An 18,156-nucleotide genomic window follows, 5' to 3' on the forward strand; every position below is an offset into this window, starting at 1 on the left:
GCATTGTTCACAAGTCCATCTACATCTGCCTTTTCATGACATTGGCCAAATGGAAAGAGGCAAACATGGCCAACAAATAATCGTAAATAAGTAAGTGCATATAAAGATAGTTAAAATAAATGTACGAAAGTCATATAAGAAAAACATACATTCCACTTAAGGTATTGCTCTCATCATGCTCCTGTAAACAGTGATGATGATGATGATGATGATGATGAGAAAAAGTAGTGGGTCTCCAGCGATTAAGCCTCAAGCAAGCTGACACACCAGGTTTAATGAAGCACTAGACTGACTTCAAATTTACACTTGTTTTAGTTACATGGAATTGATCGGTTTACCCTTTCTAAAACGTACGGAAATCAAACACAAACTGGTGTACATGTGCATTTATTGTGGTTACATACAAAACCAATGTCCAAACAGTCAACAACACGGGATATAATGTAGACTAAATTTTAATTTAAAGTCTAATTATTTTTACCTATAACATTTAAAAGAAACAGCAACCTGTGGCTGGATTGAAATGGCATTAAACACATTAAATCCTAATAATAATGATAATAATAGTTACATAAGTCTACAATTTTTCCATAATAAAATCGCAAGAAGCACATCCGCAGGATTATGTTATTGATTATTTCTCTCTGGTGGTGCAAGGTTGGCATTAAGCCCAGTTACAGTTATAGTAAGAGTCGAGGAAGTACAGTATGTGGGTGGGTTTTTGTTTACACCAGTGTAGATTTTCCCGTTTTTTGGGGGCAACACCACTGTCACACAGTCCGTAAACGCCAACTAATTATTGTCCACCTCTTCTCGAGGAGGTGAAGGGCAATATTTTTGTGAATCAAGGTGCAGATCACAAAGCAGTATGAGGCAAAACACAGTTGGTATAGTTGTGGCCTGGGGTCAGGCCATAAAGTACATTCAGTTTAAAGGCAATGGTATGTAAAGTATGCAGACTTATATAATCCTACGACTGCATAAAATTGGAAAGCTTTACGCACCATATTTCATATGTCTTCAGTAAATACATCCATTAAAAACACACCTTACGTTGCGTTCTAATTTTCACAAAGTGCACACATTGTCATTCCATCTATTATTTAGTAAGTAATGTCCGTTATGAGATTTGGAATCCTAATTGTTATTTTGTATTGCCACTTTACAGGAAAATAAGTATCCTGGGATTTATAATGTTTATTTCAGCGTGTGTGTGACGTTTATATGAAGACACACTGTGACTCACTACAATCTGCTATCTCTCGCCATAATAATGTGACCCCAGTGCAACACTAGATTTTGACTTTTCAACATTCAAAAAGCAGCCTTAAAAAGCCTGGACACAATGTAGTCTGAGGCTCTTCCATCGATGAGGCCTGTTCCATCACTGTTAACAAACCAACAGGGAATATTTTCCCCATCCTTCACATCCCTGCTGAAGTCCTTCTGCCAGTGTCTGTGGGCGAGATGAAAAAACATAAAAATACTATGATGAGGAAATGTTTATTCACCTTGCATGCATTATGTGCGTGTTTAAACTTTATAAGGCATGTGCACCTGGTGACGTTGAGTGTTTGTCCCTTCACATACATGGTGGCATCTAATTTCTCCTGGCCCTCAACTGGACGCAGGTCTGTCACCTCAAACCCAACCCCATGGTAGAACTGACCTGGAGGAAGACATCTTTTTAGTTATTCAAAATAAGGAATTTTCTTTACATATGTATATGAAACTTTCTTGCAGTTCTCTACCTAGCAGTCCATGAACTGAAGCAGACAAGTGGTGGCTGTCCAGGGTGTAGAAACCCAGGTAGTCTTGTTGGTCGTGGCGTTTCTTCCAAACCTTTGTGTGTCTAATGATCGTAAATTTAACCGAGTGCCTCAGACTCACTGTCAGGCTGCAGTTCTTAGTTAACCTGAAGTCCATACTGGAGGAGAGACAAAGAAAGTTTACCAATAGCTGACAGACAAAGTGGTGATCCTTATTGTTTCTTTGTAATTCACAGGAGCCATATCGAGCAGAGTAAAGAGTTCATTTGTCAATGCAATTTTAGTTTAGTTTAACTTCATTTTCAGTGTTCGTCTGATCGATTACATTTCGTTTTTACTGACCCTATTTATATCTCTGCCAGCATCAGACGTAAGCCTGTAGGGAGATCATGTGTATGGGTGTGTGTGTGTGTGTGTGTGTGTGTGTGTGTGTGTGTGTGTGTGTGTGTGTGTGTGTGTGTGTGTGTGTGTGTGTGTGTGTGTGTGTGTGTGTGTGTGTGTGTCCGCCGCAGCTAGTCTTGCATACCACTGGAGCCATCAGCCTAATAATGTTTGTGCTCATTTATGACTGTATGCTTGAGGATCTCTTGTGGTTGCTGTGATTCACAATTGTTGAACATTTTGCAGGTCACATTTTGGCCTTTGATGTGGCTCAAAAACTGACATCCATAGAAAAGTTAGGTCTCATTTTAAACGTGAGAATCTGCAGATTAATTCCAAACCCGATATAGGATGATCCACTAAAGTTAATCTTGACTATAAGGGAGTGGGGAGGGAGGTTTGGGAAGGGAGAGGTAGAAACACTTTTACTAGTTTCTTTTGTTTTTATTTAGATTGTTGTGCTCATGTTTTCCTTATTTTTGCTATATTTTGGGAGGGGTATTTTTAATGTTCAACGGTAGAAATGTGTTTTGTGTGTTTACTACAAGTACTTTATTGTGTGATAAACACAACAAGAAAATTATTTAGAAAACGTCTTGATATTCATTTAAAAAAAGCATTTTTATCTGGACATGACCAAAATGACAATATACCTATTAAATAAATATAATAAAAGTAATTTTATCATTTCAGTTTAAAACATGTTTTATGGTCCAATAACTTCAGATAATATTTGTAATGCAGTGTTACTCACTTGGTTTCTTTGATAGAGGCTGTATCAGACCACAGCAGCTTGACCTGCTTGCCATCATGGAAGACTGAGATGTCCTGAGTGCTTACCTCCAGCCTCACCCCCAGCTTCTGGTGGATGATACCAAAACGGCCAAAGTAGGTATTGATGTTACCATCCGGAACAATTTTCTTCTTGCCGATAATTTGGCCGTTCACCACAAAACCTGAAAATAATGACAGGTTTGAGTTTGTTGTCCCTTCTCACGTTTCTCACAAAAATAGAGACTTGTGCTCTGTTTTTAGAACAACTTAGTGATTAAAACTCAGGACTGACCTGATTTTGGGTCCCTGACCAGGTTGAAAATGGTTCCTGGTTTGTCGTTGATGTTGAAGCACAGAGCGTCATCTCTTTCTGGCAGCTCTATCATGAAATGAGGATCTCCGTCCACTGCACAAGCATCATTAAAGTATCATGTCAGACAGAAAAGCATAAAACAGTCAAACTCGCGTTTGTTACTATAATGTTTTAATACGATCTTCAGCAACTGTAACACTATTTGGTTACATTCCTCAGTGCAGCAGTGTAGAGCCTACCCTGATTTCTTCAATATTAAATACTTGATAGCCGACTGTATGCTGTGATTTAAATAACAACTGCTGTGATAGAAAATAAACAAAGTTGAATAATTAAATGTCACAGGTGTCATGTCATTGGACCTGATATGGGGGACCACTGTAATGATTTAATTTGAGAAAGAATAAATATGATGTTTGAAGAGTCTGGTCTTTTATGTAGAAAGATGTAATAGTTAAACTACTGCTGTATGAAAAGCTCACCATCTGAACTGCCACCACGGGAACTGCCACCACGGGAACTGCCACCACGGGAACTGCCACCACGGGAACTGCCACCACGGGAACTGCCACCACGGGAACTGGCAACGTGGGAACTGGCAACGTGGGAACTGGCACCATGGGCCGAGGGACCTGTTATGAATACAAGTAAAGCATACTTCAGTTAAGTTGTTCAGCCCAAAATGCATTTCATAAAGTATGTCACCTAATAATGTTAAAAGAAATTGTCGTACCCATGTGTCTCTCTGCTTTCTGCCGCTGGTCTGTGAAACAGGGCAACAGTTAGAAAACACACAAACAAAGTTAGTTGGATGTCTTTGGTATGTTCTACATACACATACTGATTCAACGGGTGCTATGATATTTATTTATGCTATACAAGAGTATTCTCTATTGTGTTCGACTTGATCCCGACTTGCTCTGACATCATGCACACACTGGGCAACGATAACCTCACAAGATCGGGGCGGCCAAAGCTTTTAGAGCCAGGCGTCACAGCTGCAAGAACCAGGGCATGATGGGAAATGGGAATATTTAACGCAAGATTGTAGGCTAGATTAGTCTCATGTTGTGCAATGAAGATTTAATATGTTAACAAACATAACTTGTGTGGTTAATAATAATAATAATAATAATAATAATAATAATAATAAACGTTATTTATAAAGCACAAAGCATGCAATTGCAAAGTGCTTTACATGGCACACATAAAAAGAACACAGGACAGTACACAATACTGTTCTGATGGTACACAATACTGTTCTGATGGTACACAATACTGTCCTGACGGTACACAATATTGTCCTGACTGTACACAATACTGTCCTGACTGTACACAATACTGTCCTGACTGTACACAATACTGTTCGGACTGTACACAATACTGTCCTGACTGTACACAATACTGTTCTGACGGTACACAATATTGTCCTGACTGTACACAATATTGTCCTGACTGTAAACAATACTGTCCTGACGGTACACAATACTGTTCGGACTGTACACAATACTGTCCTGACTACACAATACTGTTCTGACGGTACACAATACTGTTCTGACGGTACACAATACTGTTTGGACTGTACACAATACTGTCCTGACTGTACACAATACTGTTCTGACGGTACACAATACTGTTTGGACTGTACACAATACTGTCCTGACTGTACACAATACTGTTCTGACGGTACACAATGCTGTTCTGACGGTACACAATACTGTTCGGACTGTACACAATACTGTCCTGACTGTACACAATACTGTCCTGACGGTACACAATACCGTTCGGACTGTACACAATACTGTCCTGACTGTACACAATACTGTTCTGACGGTACACAATACTGTCCTGACGGTACACAATACTGTCCTGACTGTACACAATACTGTCCTGACTGTACACAATACTGTCCTGACGGTACACAATACTGTCCTGACTGTACACAATACTGTCCTGACTACATACAGCTCATTGGAGAGGAAGGTTGCATGGGCATCCACATAAGAAATGCCCTAAGGCTCATAGATGTTTGTCACAATCTGTCTCCCCACACACACACACACACACACACACACACACACACACACACACTTTTCCACTTATATTTATAAACAAATATATAATAATAAATAAAGACGATAAGAAAGCCTAATCACAAGGTGTGTCAGCCAGAGAAGTGTAACATGTTTAGTCCAATAATTCCATTTATAACTAGGTAATAACTATTGTGAGGTGTGATTAAAAGAATAACACAATTGTTTTGAACTAAGTCTAATTATGTCTATCGCTAAAGAAAACTTGTTCTTTGTGTTTTTCTTTGTGTTTTGTAGTCATAATTGTTCCTTTTCCACCCAATGTGTAGCCTATGTATATACTGTAGCTGTGTGTAAGGGTTCCTGCTGTCCGTTAAATGTTTATTGTTGTGTATACTTCCTGTTTTATTTTGTGTTACTTACCTCCGCTCTCGTTTCAGTGTCTCCCCTTCCTGCCCATGTGTTTCCCATCTGTCATTAGTGATTCTACCTGTGTCTCGTTACCCCGCCCACTTCCTGGTGTATATAGTCTGTATGCTTTGTTCCCCTTGTTGCCAGTTCGTCTTCGTACCTCCGTGTCGTAGTGTTCCAGCGTTTGTCCCATGTCTCCAGATCCTGTTTCCTGTCTTCCTGGTTTCCCTGACCCTGCTTCTGTGACCAGACTCTGCCTTTGCCTACTCCTTGCCTGTTTTGTTGGCCTCGCTGACTGCCTTCCCGTGTACCGACCTGTTTTTGCTGCAATTAAAGACTATTTTCCCGTACCCAGTCCTGTATCTGAGTCGTGGCATTTGAGTCCTATTCCCTGTGTTCAGTATGTGTTGTTACAGTACGAACTGGCCAGTAACATCGAGCAACTCACCTCCGTTTGCCTTGGAATGAGGTCTTTGACGGATTGCCACGACTAGCTCCAGAACACCATCGGCAACCAGATGGGCCAGCTGTCCGGATAGATTTAGCAGCTTGGGGCACATCTCGAGGTCATGTGGCCTCCAGTTTCCACTCCTGCAACCGTGACGGTTCCAGTCCGCGAGACCGTTTCAGTGATCACCACGGTTTCGACGCCTTCATATCCGCCTCTTCATCTCTCTCCACCTGAACGTTTTTCTGTCGATGCGGAGAACTGTAGGGCATTCTTGACCCAGTGCGGATTACATTTTGAGCTAGAGGCAGCCTCCTTTCCTACGGAGCGTGCCGAGTAGCATATGTAATTTCGTATCTGTCAGACCGAGCAGAGGCCTGGGCTACGGCCGAATGGGCCAGAGACTCCCCGATCTGCCAATCCCTGGGGATCTTTTCAGAGACGCTGCGGAAGATCTTTGATGATATGGCTCCAGGCCGGGAGGCCGCCAGAGCCCTCTCGGGCATTCGACAGGGGAGAAGACAGGTGTCTGACTACGCCGTGGAGTTCAGGACTCCAGCCGCTGTCTGCAACTGCAATACCCAGGCTCTTTTTGACGCATTTCTGCATGGGCTCCCGATCCCATCTAAGACCTGTTGGTCCCACTCGACCTTCCAGCTGAATTGGATTCACTCATCACCATGTTGATCCGCATCGACAACCGGATCCGAGAGAGGGAACGGGAGAGAGCTGAATCTGCAGTCCCTTCTATGGGACCGTGGGGTCAGTCACGTTCACCTCATTTATCCTCAGGGTTTTCCTCCCGCCAACAAGCTCCACTGTAGGCGACTACGATGCCGACGGCAGGGATGGAGGACCCGATGCAGCTGGATCAGACCCGGTTGTCACCGGAGGAACATCAGCGGCGGATACGTGAGGGAAGGTATATCTACTGCTCTGAATTGGGATATTTTGTCTTCGGATGTCCGGTAAAAGGCAGGGCTCACCAGTAAAGAAGAGGGTACTGGAGAGCCATACAATCTCTGCTAGTAGCCCTTCTCGCACTCTCACCCCCTGCTCAACTTATTTCCCTGTGTGGAGCCCTCTGTCATCCCGTTCTAGTGGATTCCGGAGCAGATGAGAGTTTTATGGACTGGGGACTAGCAAAGAGGTTGGTTCTAAAGCTGATTCCTCTACCTCGAGTACTAGAGGCTAAAGCGTTAGACGGTCTACTGTTGTGCCGAGTTTCCAACTGCACACAGCCGATCCAACCCATCATCCCGGATGGACACTCAGAGCATCTCAGCTATCAGGACCTGGAGACATGCCTGCGCTGCCTCATCTCCCAGAACAGGGCCACCTGAAGCAAGCTTTTGCTCTGGGTGGAGTATGCACACAATACCTTGTCTGGCTCTGCCTCTGGTCTGTCTCTTTTTCAGTGCGTCGTTGTTTCCCGACCAGGAGGCAGAACCAGCATCCCGTCTGCACAGGCACTCGTTCGCCACTGTCACCGGACCTGGAGCCAGGCTCGGCAAGCCCTTCTCCGCAGTTCTGCCACATACAAGAGGATGGCAGACCGGCGACGGGTTCCCGCTCCAGGTTATTCTCCGGGCCAGAGCGTTTGGCTTTCTATGAAGGACCTGCCACTGCAAGTCGAATCCCGCAAGTTGGTTCCGCGATTTGTGGGTCCGTTTCCAATCTCCCAGGTCATCAATCCGGTAGCGGTGAGGCTCCGTCTACAATCATACATACACCACGTTCCATGAGGGTTCACCTCACTTTCCATGTGGCACGGGTCAAACCAGTTAAGGATAGTCCGCTGGTTCCCACAACCAACTGTAAGGGTTCCTGTTGTCCATTAAATGGTTATTGTTGTGTATACTTCCTGTTTTATTTTGTGTTACTTACCTCTCCTCTCGTTTCAGTGTCTCCACTTCCTGCCCATGTGTTTCCCATCTGTCATTAGTGATTCCACCTATGTCTCGTTACCCCGCCCACTTCCTGGTGTATATAGTCTGTGTGTTTTGTTCCCCTCGTTGCTAGTTTGTCTTCGTACTTCCATGTCGTAGTGTTCCAGCGTTTGTCCCATGTCTCCTGATCCTGTTTCCTGTCTTCCTGGTTTCCCTGATCCTGCTTCCGTGACCCGACTCTGCCTTTGCCTATTCCTTGCCTGTTTTGTTTGCCTCGCTGACTGCCTTCCCGTGTACCGACCTGTTTTTCCCATACCCATTCCTGTCTCTGAGTCCTATTCCCTGTGTTTAGTATGTGTTGTTACAGTACGAACTGGCCAGTAACATGGACTCAGCCGACTGGGACTCCCTGTGTTCAGTACGTGTTCTTACACTGTGAGAATGTTTAAACTATTTATTCAGTAGTTAAATTTAGGGTCATATCATTTTTAAATGACAGTGCCTTTACATAAATGTTATATGTAGGCTATACTTATCCGCCTTACTTATCTTTCTCAGATTATAACAGTGGCATCGTTGAACAAATAAAAAGTTATGATAGACAAACTACAGGTAGCCTACAGATTGATATAGCAGAATCTAAGTATTTCTGTGACTTCTGTTCTGTTTTACTGCAGCTTTTTGCAATGTGCCATCTGATCTCATCCACCTTCCAGACGAGGCGCAGCTAATCTCACACAAGCCTAGTCTGTCCCTTTCATTGTCAACGTCCGTTGTTGCTCACTTTTGCCTTTTCGTTGTGGCTTTTGCCTTCGTTCAACGCCTCTGTACATTTCGCTTACCCTCAGTCAGTTTGTCAGCGATGAGAGGGCCGTCTGGTCCGTCCTCCATTTCAGGCTTGGTGACCACCATGGAGGTGACAGGAGTGACGAAGCTGTATCGCAGGGACAAGTCCAGGGCCTTGGCTGTCACATTGTCTTTCTCCTGCTGAGTACCAATATCACTGGGAGATTAAAAAGATTAGATCAGTTTAGGGTTTTATAATATATGACGCACATTACGTGCAATAAAAGGTTTGCACCATAAAATTATTTGAGTTTCTTTAAGTAATCCATCATAGTTCACGGAGGAGCTTGCTTCAAATCTTGGTACAGATTAAGTTGACAGACACAATTCAGATGAACAAACCTGTTCTCCAGTAGCTGCTGGATGGTGAGGTAGGCCCACAGACGCTCTGAGAAATCCCCAAATATGTACTCCTGTCCAGGGTAGATCACTTCCAAGTTTACCTCACTGGCCTTTCCCTGCGCCTGGAAGTCCTCTTTAGGCTATAGAAAGAGATTAAATCACAGGTATTACTGACAGAAGAGTAATTAATAGTTTCATTTGAAAATAACAAGACTAAGAGTCTACTGAGCTAGCAGCTCTGTGAGGCTAAATGCTAACATCAGCATGCTAACATGGTCACAATGACAGTGCTATAATTGACCAATTTTACCATCTTAGTTTAGCGTGTTATCTTGCTAACATTTAGGTTACTAATTAGCACCAAGTACAGCTGAGGTTGATGTGAATATCAATAGTTTTGTAGGTATTTGGTCACAACCAAAGTATTGGACAAATGAATAATTAATACCTGATATTGTATAGAATAGTGTCTCTCTAACATCTGAAGTAAAAAATACCTAGACTACATACTTAAATTCAATTTGTTCATAATACCACTCTTAGCATTGTATATTCAGTCACAGTGACTGTCTCATATGGGAGAAAGTGCACATATTGTCTATCCAGTATCCACAATTACTAGATAGTGCTTATTCATGCTTTCATTGACACATTTCTGTCCATTTCTCACCCCCTGAGCGAACACTTCCACCATGAAGTTATCCATGTCATTGTCGGTTAGTCGCCCGGCCACCACGATCTCTGAGCCGTTAAACAACTGGCTGAAGTGGTTAGTAGTCAGGGAGTCCACTGCGTTCTCAGGATAACGCAGGTCCACCTCCAAGAGCAGAGGGCTGGACACCTCCTCATAGAAACCCTGGAACAAATGTGTACACACATTGCATTACATGTATTTGTACCAAAAGTACTACATTTATGTTATAATCTGGTCAGAAATAGTGATTACATAATTGGAGAAGAATGTGACATAGCTGCTTCAAAAAAATAATAATCTTAGTATTGCTTAAAAAAGAGCCTGTACCTGAAGTTGAATGACCGCATCTGAACCCTCAAAGATTCTCCGAGCCACTCCCTTGTTTTGTCTGCTCATCACATCCAGGAAGGAGTAATCCACATCATTTCCAAATCCAAGACAGAACAGAGACATGTTTCCTCCGATAGCAGAACGAACATTCGCCTGGATATTCGGGATTCTAGACTCTCCTTCAAACGCACATACAACATGCAGACATTGAATGCTAAATAGAAAGCACATTTGTGCACAATGATACTGTATATCCTATGTACACACTCACCATCATTTGGCATCCCATCAGTCAGTAAAATAATCATATCGATGCTCCTCTCTGGGAGCTTCTTCTCCTTCCTGTCTTCGAGCAGCATGTTCACGGCTCTCAACAATGCATCATTAATATTGGTTGCTAGAAGGAAAACAAACAACAAATTGTAATATGTATAGAGAGTGTGAGAGTGTGAGAGTGTGTTTATCATTTAAGGAGTTAAGATGACATTTAGCATAAAAGCTAGTGTCACTTGTTTCTTTATTTACATCCATTATCCCGTATCTTTTTGACGTAAGCCATGCCTTCAGACACATTTTCCTTGGTTGCTTTGGTAAGTGAGTTCCTCCAAGATTCGATTCTGTTATCAAACTTAATGAGGGCAAAGTGGTCTTCCTCGTGGAGGTCTTTGAGGATGGCCAGCATTGCCTCTCGTGTCTACAAAGAGTTACAAGGTCAGAGGTCAAAATGTGTGCACATGAGCGCCAATATATCAGAAACGCATTAAACGTCTGAACAGTCTCTCACCTGTACCATCTTTCCTCCACTCATTGATCCGCTCCTGTCAATCACAAATACCACATTCTTTGGGACTCTGGGCAGGTCAGGGGGAGCAAAGAAGTGCACAAAGTATCCGTTCACAATCTGAGGGGAGAGAATCAATAAAGAGCGGATATATACACGAAAGAATGACAAGGCAAGATCAGAATTGGAACCCCCCCCCCAAAAAAGTATTTTATACAGAAACCCTGAGTGACTGAATTAATTCTGGTGATCCATTTTCTTTGTCTGATCTGAACTGTTACTAAATGTAATATTTCTTCCTGTGTGTTTTAATTTCTCCATGCACTCTAAACACAAGGCGCATATATTGACATGATTAAAATACATTGCTAGTCAAAATAAATACATGACAGTAATGTTAACAAACAATGTATGTATCTTTAGAGTGCATGGAGAAATTAAAGCTCACCTGAAAGGAAACACGAACGCTTAGTTTGATTTAAAAAAAGGGGTAGTAGAGGTGCATTTCAGCCTCATGTGGCAATCCTGCCACAACCTTTGCTTCTGTACTTTCATGTTGTTGGATAATCTTATCACAGATTCATCGATTTATCAATTCATCAATCAACTCAGCCTGCAGACAAACAGCTTTGAAGTGAATCTGTATAGTTTTACATAATACAGTATTTTTTGACAGCTGACCTGAATGTCCCAGAGGCTCTTTGCTCGGTTCACGTCATACGTGATGACAAAATCTCCGTCGATGATTGTTCCATCACAATCTGAACACTTCCTCTGCTCCTCCATAGTTGGTGAGAAAGAGATGTGTGCCTGACAATGGGATACAATACGACCGGTTTAGCTGACTCTTAATTCTTGGGTTTGACATTTTATTGAATGTGAAGTAGTTTAAGTTGGGATTCAGGAACTGCTTGAATCAGAGACACTTCTTTAAAGGCCTGTTGTATCGTGTACCTTGTTGTCTGTGATGGTCTTCACCACTAGAGGGAGCAGCTCATTGGAGAGGAAGGTTGCATGGGCATCCACATAAGAAATGCCCTTAGGCTCATAGATGTTTGTCACAATCTGTCTCCACACACACACACACACACACACACACACACACACACACACACACACACACACACACACACACACACACAGGTCATTTATAAGGAAATCAGCTCATTTAGAATATCTGAAATCACCAAGAGACGGGTTTTGAACATGAATTTACCTGAAACTCCTGCACCGGTTGTTTGGGTTTAATTCGAGTCAGAATCTCGTACTGGCCCTTTTTCCTCTGAAGGAGCTCCTCGTAGGTCAGAATGAAAGTCACGTTACTTTTGGCTGCGATATTGACAGACACTGAAAACTTCTCCATCTTTCTTCCAGAAGCCCTGTAATGAAACACAAACATCATTCACAGCCTCTAATGTTAAATAACCCATTTAGGATCTTTACTACAAGTCCATATAAATGTAGATACAGTTTGTTCCTTTGAACGTGTTTTTTATACTGTTTCCATCTTGACTGACTTACTTGACCAGTCCAGCAGTCTGTCCAGAGGAAACTGCCTTCTCATACTGTTTCTTGGCTTTCTCTTTCTCCTTCACCGCCCCAACATACGTCTGACCATCAATTTCCCTGTGAGGAACAAAGACACTTTTAAAAAAGGTGCTGTAGGAAGCTTTCAGATCCTTTACTTCATTAAAAGTATGAATACCACACTGTAAAAATACTGTTACAAGTAAAGTCCTGCATTGAAAATGTTACTTTGGTAAAGGTATGCAATTAAAATCATGAAAATGTAATTAAAGTATCAAAAGTAAAAGTACTTAATGCAGAAACTTTTTAAATCAATCCAAATAATGAAAATTGTTCAAAAGAAATGCAGCAAATCCAATCCTCATATTTGAATAGTTGAAACGGTGAAATGTAAATGAAAATTACTTAAATTATTTGACCAATAGTTGCCAATTCATTTTCTGTTAATCAGTCAATGAGTAATTGATTCACTTTTACATTTTCATATGTTTTGAGTGCAAATCTTAATTTGTAAAGTAATAGTAACTAAAGTTATAAAATAATTGTAGTGGAGTAGAAAGTGCAATATGTTCCTCTGAAATGTAGTGGAGTAGAAGTGAGATGAGATTAAAATACTCAAGTAAAGTACCTCAAATGTGTACTTAAGTACAGTACTTGAGTAAATGGACGTAGTTACATTCCACTGTCCATGCTCACAGTCAAATACACAACATTTTGACTGACATGCTGAAGTTGGCAATGAAGGCGGTCTTGGGCAGATCCATTTCGAAGAAGATTTCCTGGGAGGCGTTTGCTTTGTTCAGAGCCTTGGAGGTCATGACGGTGTGGGCGAAACGAGACGTCACAGTGCAGTCCACTCTCACACTGAACACCTCCACCATCTGAAAGGATGGACAGAGGGTCATATTCAGCCTCTCTGCCAACACACCCACTTCCCCAAACCCATCCTTTCCCCGACCTTTCCCACCCACCTGCTCACCTGTTTCCACTTTTCCTCCTCAGCCCTGTAGGATTTAACCGGACCATTTCCACTCATTCCCTGTCGGATCGTTGAAGTTACGATGTTGGTTTGTTACTCTGTGACATGCACTACATACACAAACGTATTGGGCCACCTACACATTACACCTACAGGGGCTGTAATGACATCCCATTCCAAATTCATATGCATTAATATGAAGTTGGTCCCGCTTTGCAGCTATAACAGCCTCCACTCTTCTGGGAGGCTTTCTACAACATTTTGGAGCGTGTCCCGTTCATCCAGAAGAGCATTAGTGAGGTCAGACACTGATGTTGGACGAGAGGGCCTGGCTCCCAATCTCCGTTCTAGTTCATCCCAAAGGTTCAATGGGGTTGAGGTCAGAGCTCTGTGCAGTCAAGTTCTTCCACACCAAACTCATCCCACCATGCCTTTATGGACCTTTGTGCACTGGGGCACAGTCATGCTGGAACAGAAAAAGGCCGTCCCCAAACTGTTTCCACAAAGTTGGAAGCATAGAATTGTCCAAAATGACTTAAGATGGTAAGATGAAGCATTAAGGTTTCCCTTCACTGGAACTAAGGGGCCGAGGCCAAACCCCAGAAAAACAACCCCATAGCATTGTTGAGTCGGCAGAGCTTTGGCGACTTTTACGCACTATGCGCCTCAGCACTCGGCGACCACTTTACAATAATATCAATTACAGTTGATCGTGGAATATCTGGGAGAGAAGACATTTCACGAACTGACTTGTTGCAACGGTGCATCCTACTACAGAACCACGTTCAAATTCAGTGAGCTCTTTACAACGAGCCATTCTTTCACACGTTTGTAAAGGCAGACTGCATGGCTAGGTGCTTGATGTTATACACCTATGGCAGTGGGACTGAATGAAACACCTGAGTTCAATGATGATTAAGAGGAGTGGCCCAATACTGTTGTCCTTATAGTGTACCTGTATCGGTCTGTCTGCTCCATTCCTGTTTCCCATAGACCATCATTTCGTTGTGTTCAGACTTGCCACTCATGATAGTAAAGCCTTGTTGTTGTTATGTGACACATAATAAGGAAAACTTGGCATGCTTGTTGAGTAAAAGGCTTTAAAAAAAGGCATCAACATCAATAAGTCATAGCCACAGCAAATTCTAAAACATCACATTACACCAAGACCAGTGGAAGAGAACTAGCAGCTTTTTGGTGTCTCTCAACTGAATTGGCTGAAGTGGCTCAGATGTCATGAGAAATGTCTCCCAAATTATTCATGTCACAAAACCCAGATAGGTCACTGTTATGTAAACACATTGCAAGATGGAACTTTGAGAGATAGGAATAAAAGCATAGATGCACAAATCACTACCAGCATGTTTATTGTCTCCAGCGAAGCACAGAGAAAATAATTCCATGCCAATGGACACCGCAGGGGAAAGAGTGGACATCTGGAAGCAATGAGGTTTATAGAAAATGTGGACTTCATTTTGCAAACAGTAACAATCAAGTGCTGTGAGATAGAAGCTCCCAGTCACCTCTCGTGTGTATTGAAGTATTCGATCCAGGTTTCATAATTAATTTCCCAGTGATAAAGTAACGTGAAAGTATAAATGCTTAGATATTACGAAAGGTCAGAACTCTGTTTTGACTTTTATATTAATATCAAGATTGTTTCCTTACATCTGCAGAGTTTGTGCTTCTTTTCTGTAGAAGAAAAAGAGACAAAAATATGTAGTTTATTTTCACAACCATAATTGTCCTAACACAGCTGAGTACTTTATACTTTTGTTAGTCATTTTAAGCGGAGTACCTTTATTGACCTGGGGCCCATAGCTTCTTTGGTCTCCTGGAACACAGCATAGTATGACTGGTTAATGAGAAAGGAACAGCGAGGCTGGAGAGAGATGTGCAGCATATGAATGAGCATTAGCCGTCAATAAAACATGATGTTTCCCTGAATGTTTCCCATTAGTTATGCTCGGGTATGATAAACACTGATTTTCCAACACTTGTGTACCAACACTGCATCAGTAGTCCCTATCTGAAGCATTGTGATATCGTTTTCATCCACGTTGCCTTCACAATATGTCAATACGTTTTTCGAGAAGACTACGCAGGCAAGGTGTGGCAACATAATCAGACAGAGGATTTAATTACAGTGTGGGAAAAAATTGTGGATGTAAAGGTCACACAACAAACACAACAAACAAGCTGGCAGGAATAAACGTGTAGCATCAGGCATGCTGGCAGCAACACATGTACAGTTGATATCTGTAGTATTAACATTAATGTGAGGAGGTGGCAGAGAGGCGTAGCTGGGTTGGAGTCCGTAAGAGGAAAGGATCAACAGAGGGCAGAGGGCAAAGTTTTGGAGTACTTTTGTCAGAATTGCTGGAGATGACCGTGTCACCAATGCTTTTACATCTTTTTCTTTAGATTTTCTGTGTCGCTCTTTTCAGGCAAGTAATTGGCAAAGGTCCAAATCCACTGAGCTTTCCATTATTATTATTTTAAATAGATCTGTATAAATACTGTGAAATTATTTAAAACAATCCAATCAACTGAGAAATACACACAGCCCGTATTCAGAAACTGTGCCTTTAAACGTGCGGTCAGGACTTCCGTAAGGTTGCGATGTCACAACTTTACACATAGTTACTGTTGTTACAGTCATTCCCCGTCATTCAGAAGACCTCGAAACACTGACTAATCAGAGCTGATTAGACTTTTTAAAGGGGGGGAACGTCTCAGACAGAGGGTGAATACAGATATATTCAGAGAGACAGGATGAGAACATCAATGTGTTTTAAAGCAGGTAAACATGTTCTAGTAGAAACAAGTATGAACCTGAAAATGACTCCTTTAAGTACTAATACCACACTGGAAATACTCCACTACAAGTAAAAGTCCTGCATTCAGAACCTTACTTCAGTAAAAGTAATAAGTGTTAGCAGCTAAATGTACTTAAAGTCTCAAGACTAATAGTAATCATTGTGCATTAAAATGTTCCTTGTCAGTTATAAATGATGTTTTTAGATTCATACTACTGCTGTGTTTATGTTTATGTTGCATTTTACTGCTGTAAATGTTCAAGTTTACCTCCTTTATATACTGTTGGGTAGATTACTCTACAGCAATGTATCATATTCTATAAGATGATCATGTGATTGTAGCGCAGCTGTCCTGCGAGAACCACGTATATCTAAAAACTCCACTTTTCATGAGTTCAGAAAAACAGCCTGTTGCCAGCTTTGTGACGATGCTTTTTTCTGCTGATCCAAGAAGCTTTTTAAATAGTTTATCTATCTTAAGGAATTGGAGGATTTTCTCAACACATAAGGAATCAGTTCATCCTTCAGTTTATCACAAACATTCAAAATCACCAAATGTGGAGATACATGGTTTTCTTTGGACCGGCATGGAATGAAAGTAATCTGAAAAGTAACTCAAATGTAGTGAGAAAAGTATAATAGTTGTCTCTGAGATGTAATGAAGTAGAAGTATAACGTTTTATAACAAGGAAATACTAAAATTGAATTTGTACTGATGATAGAATATGGACCACAAAGTAACGAGGAAGTAATAACTTGCGTGTTTACAGTCTAGTCTAAAGACCCCAAATAATAAAACTATATATATATATATATATATATATATATATATATATATAGTTTTGTTTTCTGGGATCTACACGATTCATTCCTAAATCCGATTAATGCTGAAAAATCACATCCCTGTGTGTTGCCCAACACAGGTAATTATGCCCTTTAAACAGATGTTTTATTCCCTTTTTCCGGGAAAACACTGCTGCTGCTGCCAGACATGCAGAGCACGCCACTTCCTGCATGCCTGGGGATTTATCATGAGAAACATCAACTCTTACTACTGACAGACTTCTATAAACAGTGTGTGGACTGATAGCTGATGAGGTGCGCTGCCGTCGACAATAACAACACAGACATTTGTTTACATGCGAATGCATAACTGCTGTACATGTATCTCTGATTTAAAATACCTGTGTCAGATCATCTCTGCGAGAAACGACCAGAGCTCCGTGGGCCTGAGCTGGAAGCCAGATGCACACACAAATCCACAGCAGCATGACTCTCCACTGCGCGGGCATGGCTGGGAAACAAGTGTGGAGGGAATTCGAGGCACATGGGGATCAAGTCTTCCCAAAAGAGTCTCCACCCACACACTCTGGCCCAATTCCAATCCGGCCCCTGCACCCTCCCACTCCGTGACAGAGTGAAGTCCGTCTGTTGTCACACTCACAGCTGGATGAGGCTCCTTTCTTTAAGATACGACGCTCAAGTTAGCTTCCGATTGGGCGTTTAAGGGAAACTCACTAGACGCGGGTATATTTGATCCTGAGTAAAATATAAAAAGACAATGTAACTTTTAAGTTGTTAACATCTGTATGTTTACTAGTAGATGTGCAACTATACACAGCGTGTTCCATAACGGACACAAGCAGCATTGCACGTGGCCAGCAAGACTCCAGTTTGAGCGTTTTATAACTTCCACTCCTCGCTATTTGGTTTTGTCACCACTAAGGTAACATTGTATTTGGTATCGTGTGGTTTAGGAGTCCTACAGTAGACGTCACATTCCTCAGAACCAGTTTGATTCACACTTTTACATCATGTCA

At 41.8% G+C, this 18,156-nt stretch overlaps 1 protein-coding gene across 4 annotated transcripts; it reads right to left on the reverse strand.

Moving 5' to 3' along the window:
* Positions 1-371: 371 nt before the first annotated feature.
* Positions 372-17,739, reverse strand: LOC115008877 (inter-alpha-trypsin inhibitor heavy chain H3-like). 4 transcript variants are annotated; one of them, XM_029432746.1, is made up of 23 exons: positions 17,521-17,739; positions 15,316-15,351; positions 15,186-15,209; positions 13,518-13,577; positions 13,262-13,419; positions 12,533-12,637; positions 12,228-12,390; positions 11,966-12,076; positions 11,693-11,821; positions 11,015-11,131; positions 10,756-10,924; positions 10,502-10,627; positions 10,228-10,409; positions 9,877-10,062; positions 9,207-9,346; positions 8,861-9,021; positions 3,971-4,000; positions 3,720-3,869; positions 3,217-3,330; positions 2,905-3,106; positions 1,752-1,927; positions 1,558-1,669; positions 372-1,456 (listed from the first exon to the last, which is right to left on the reverse strand). In XM_029432746.1, the coding sequence occupies exons 1-23, from the start codon at positions 17,626-17,628 to the stop codon at positions 1,315-1,317; spliced, it is 2,901 nt and encodes a 966-aa protein (XP_029288606.1). In that variant the 5' UTR covers positions 17,629-17,739; the 3' UTR covers positions 372-1,314. The 4 variants fall into 4 exon arrangements, with proteins under 4 accessions (XP_029288606.1, XP_029288604.1, XP_029288608.1 ...); XM_029432744.1 differs by having other exon boundaries at positions 15,316-15,372; XM_029432748.1 differs by lacking the exon at positions 13,518-13,577.
* Between the last annotated feature and the right edge of the window lie 417 nt (positions 17,740-18,156).

Source organism: Cottoperca gobio, chromosome 5, assembly GCF_900634415.1.
Source record: "Cottoperca gobio chromosome 5, fCotGob3.1, whole genome shotgun sequence".
Classification (NCBI taxonomy): domain Eukaryota; kingdom Metazoa; phylum Chordata; class Actinopteri; order Perciformes; family Bovichtidae; genus Cottoperca; species Cottoperca gobio.

What these genes read in the sequence shown, in the direction of transcription:
- LOC115008877 (XM_029432744.1), bottom strand. Translation starts at nt 17,628, where the DNA reads ATGCCCGCGCAGTGGAGAGTCATGCTGCTGTGGATTTGTGTGTGCATC. An exon ending in TTCATTGCCAACTTCAGCAT is followed by an intron (nt 12,638 to 13,261) that starts GTCAGTCAAAAT and finishes TGTTCCTCACAG; the next exon opens with GGAAATTGATGGTCAGACGT. An exon ending in CAGACTGCTGGACTGGTCAA is followed by an intron (nt 12,391 to 12,532) that starts GTAAGTCAGTCA and finishes GTTTCATTACAG; the next exon opens with GGCTTCTGGAAGAAAGATGG.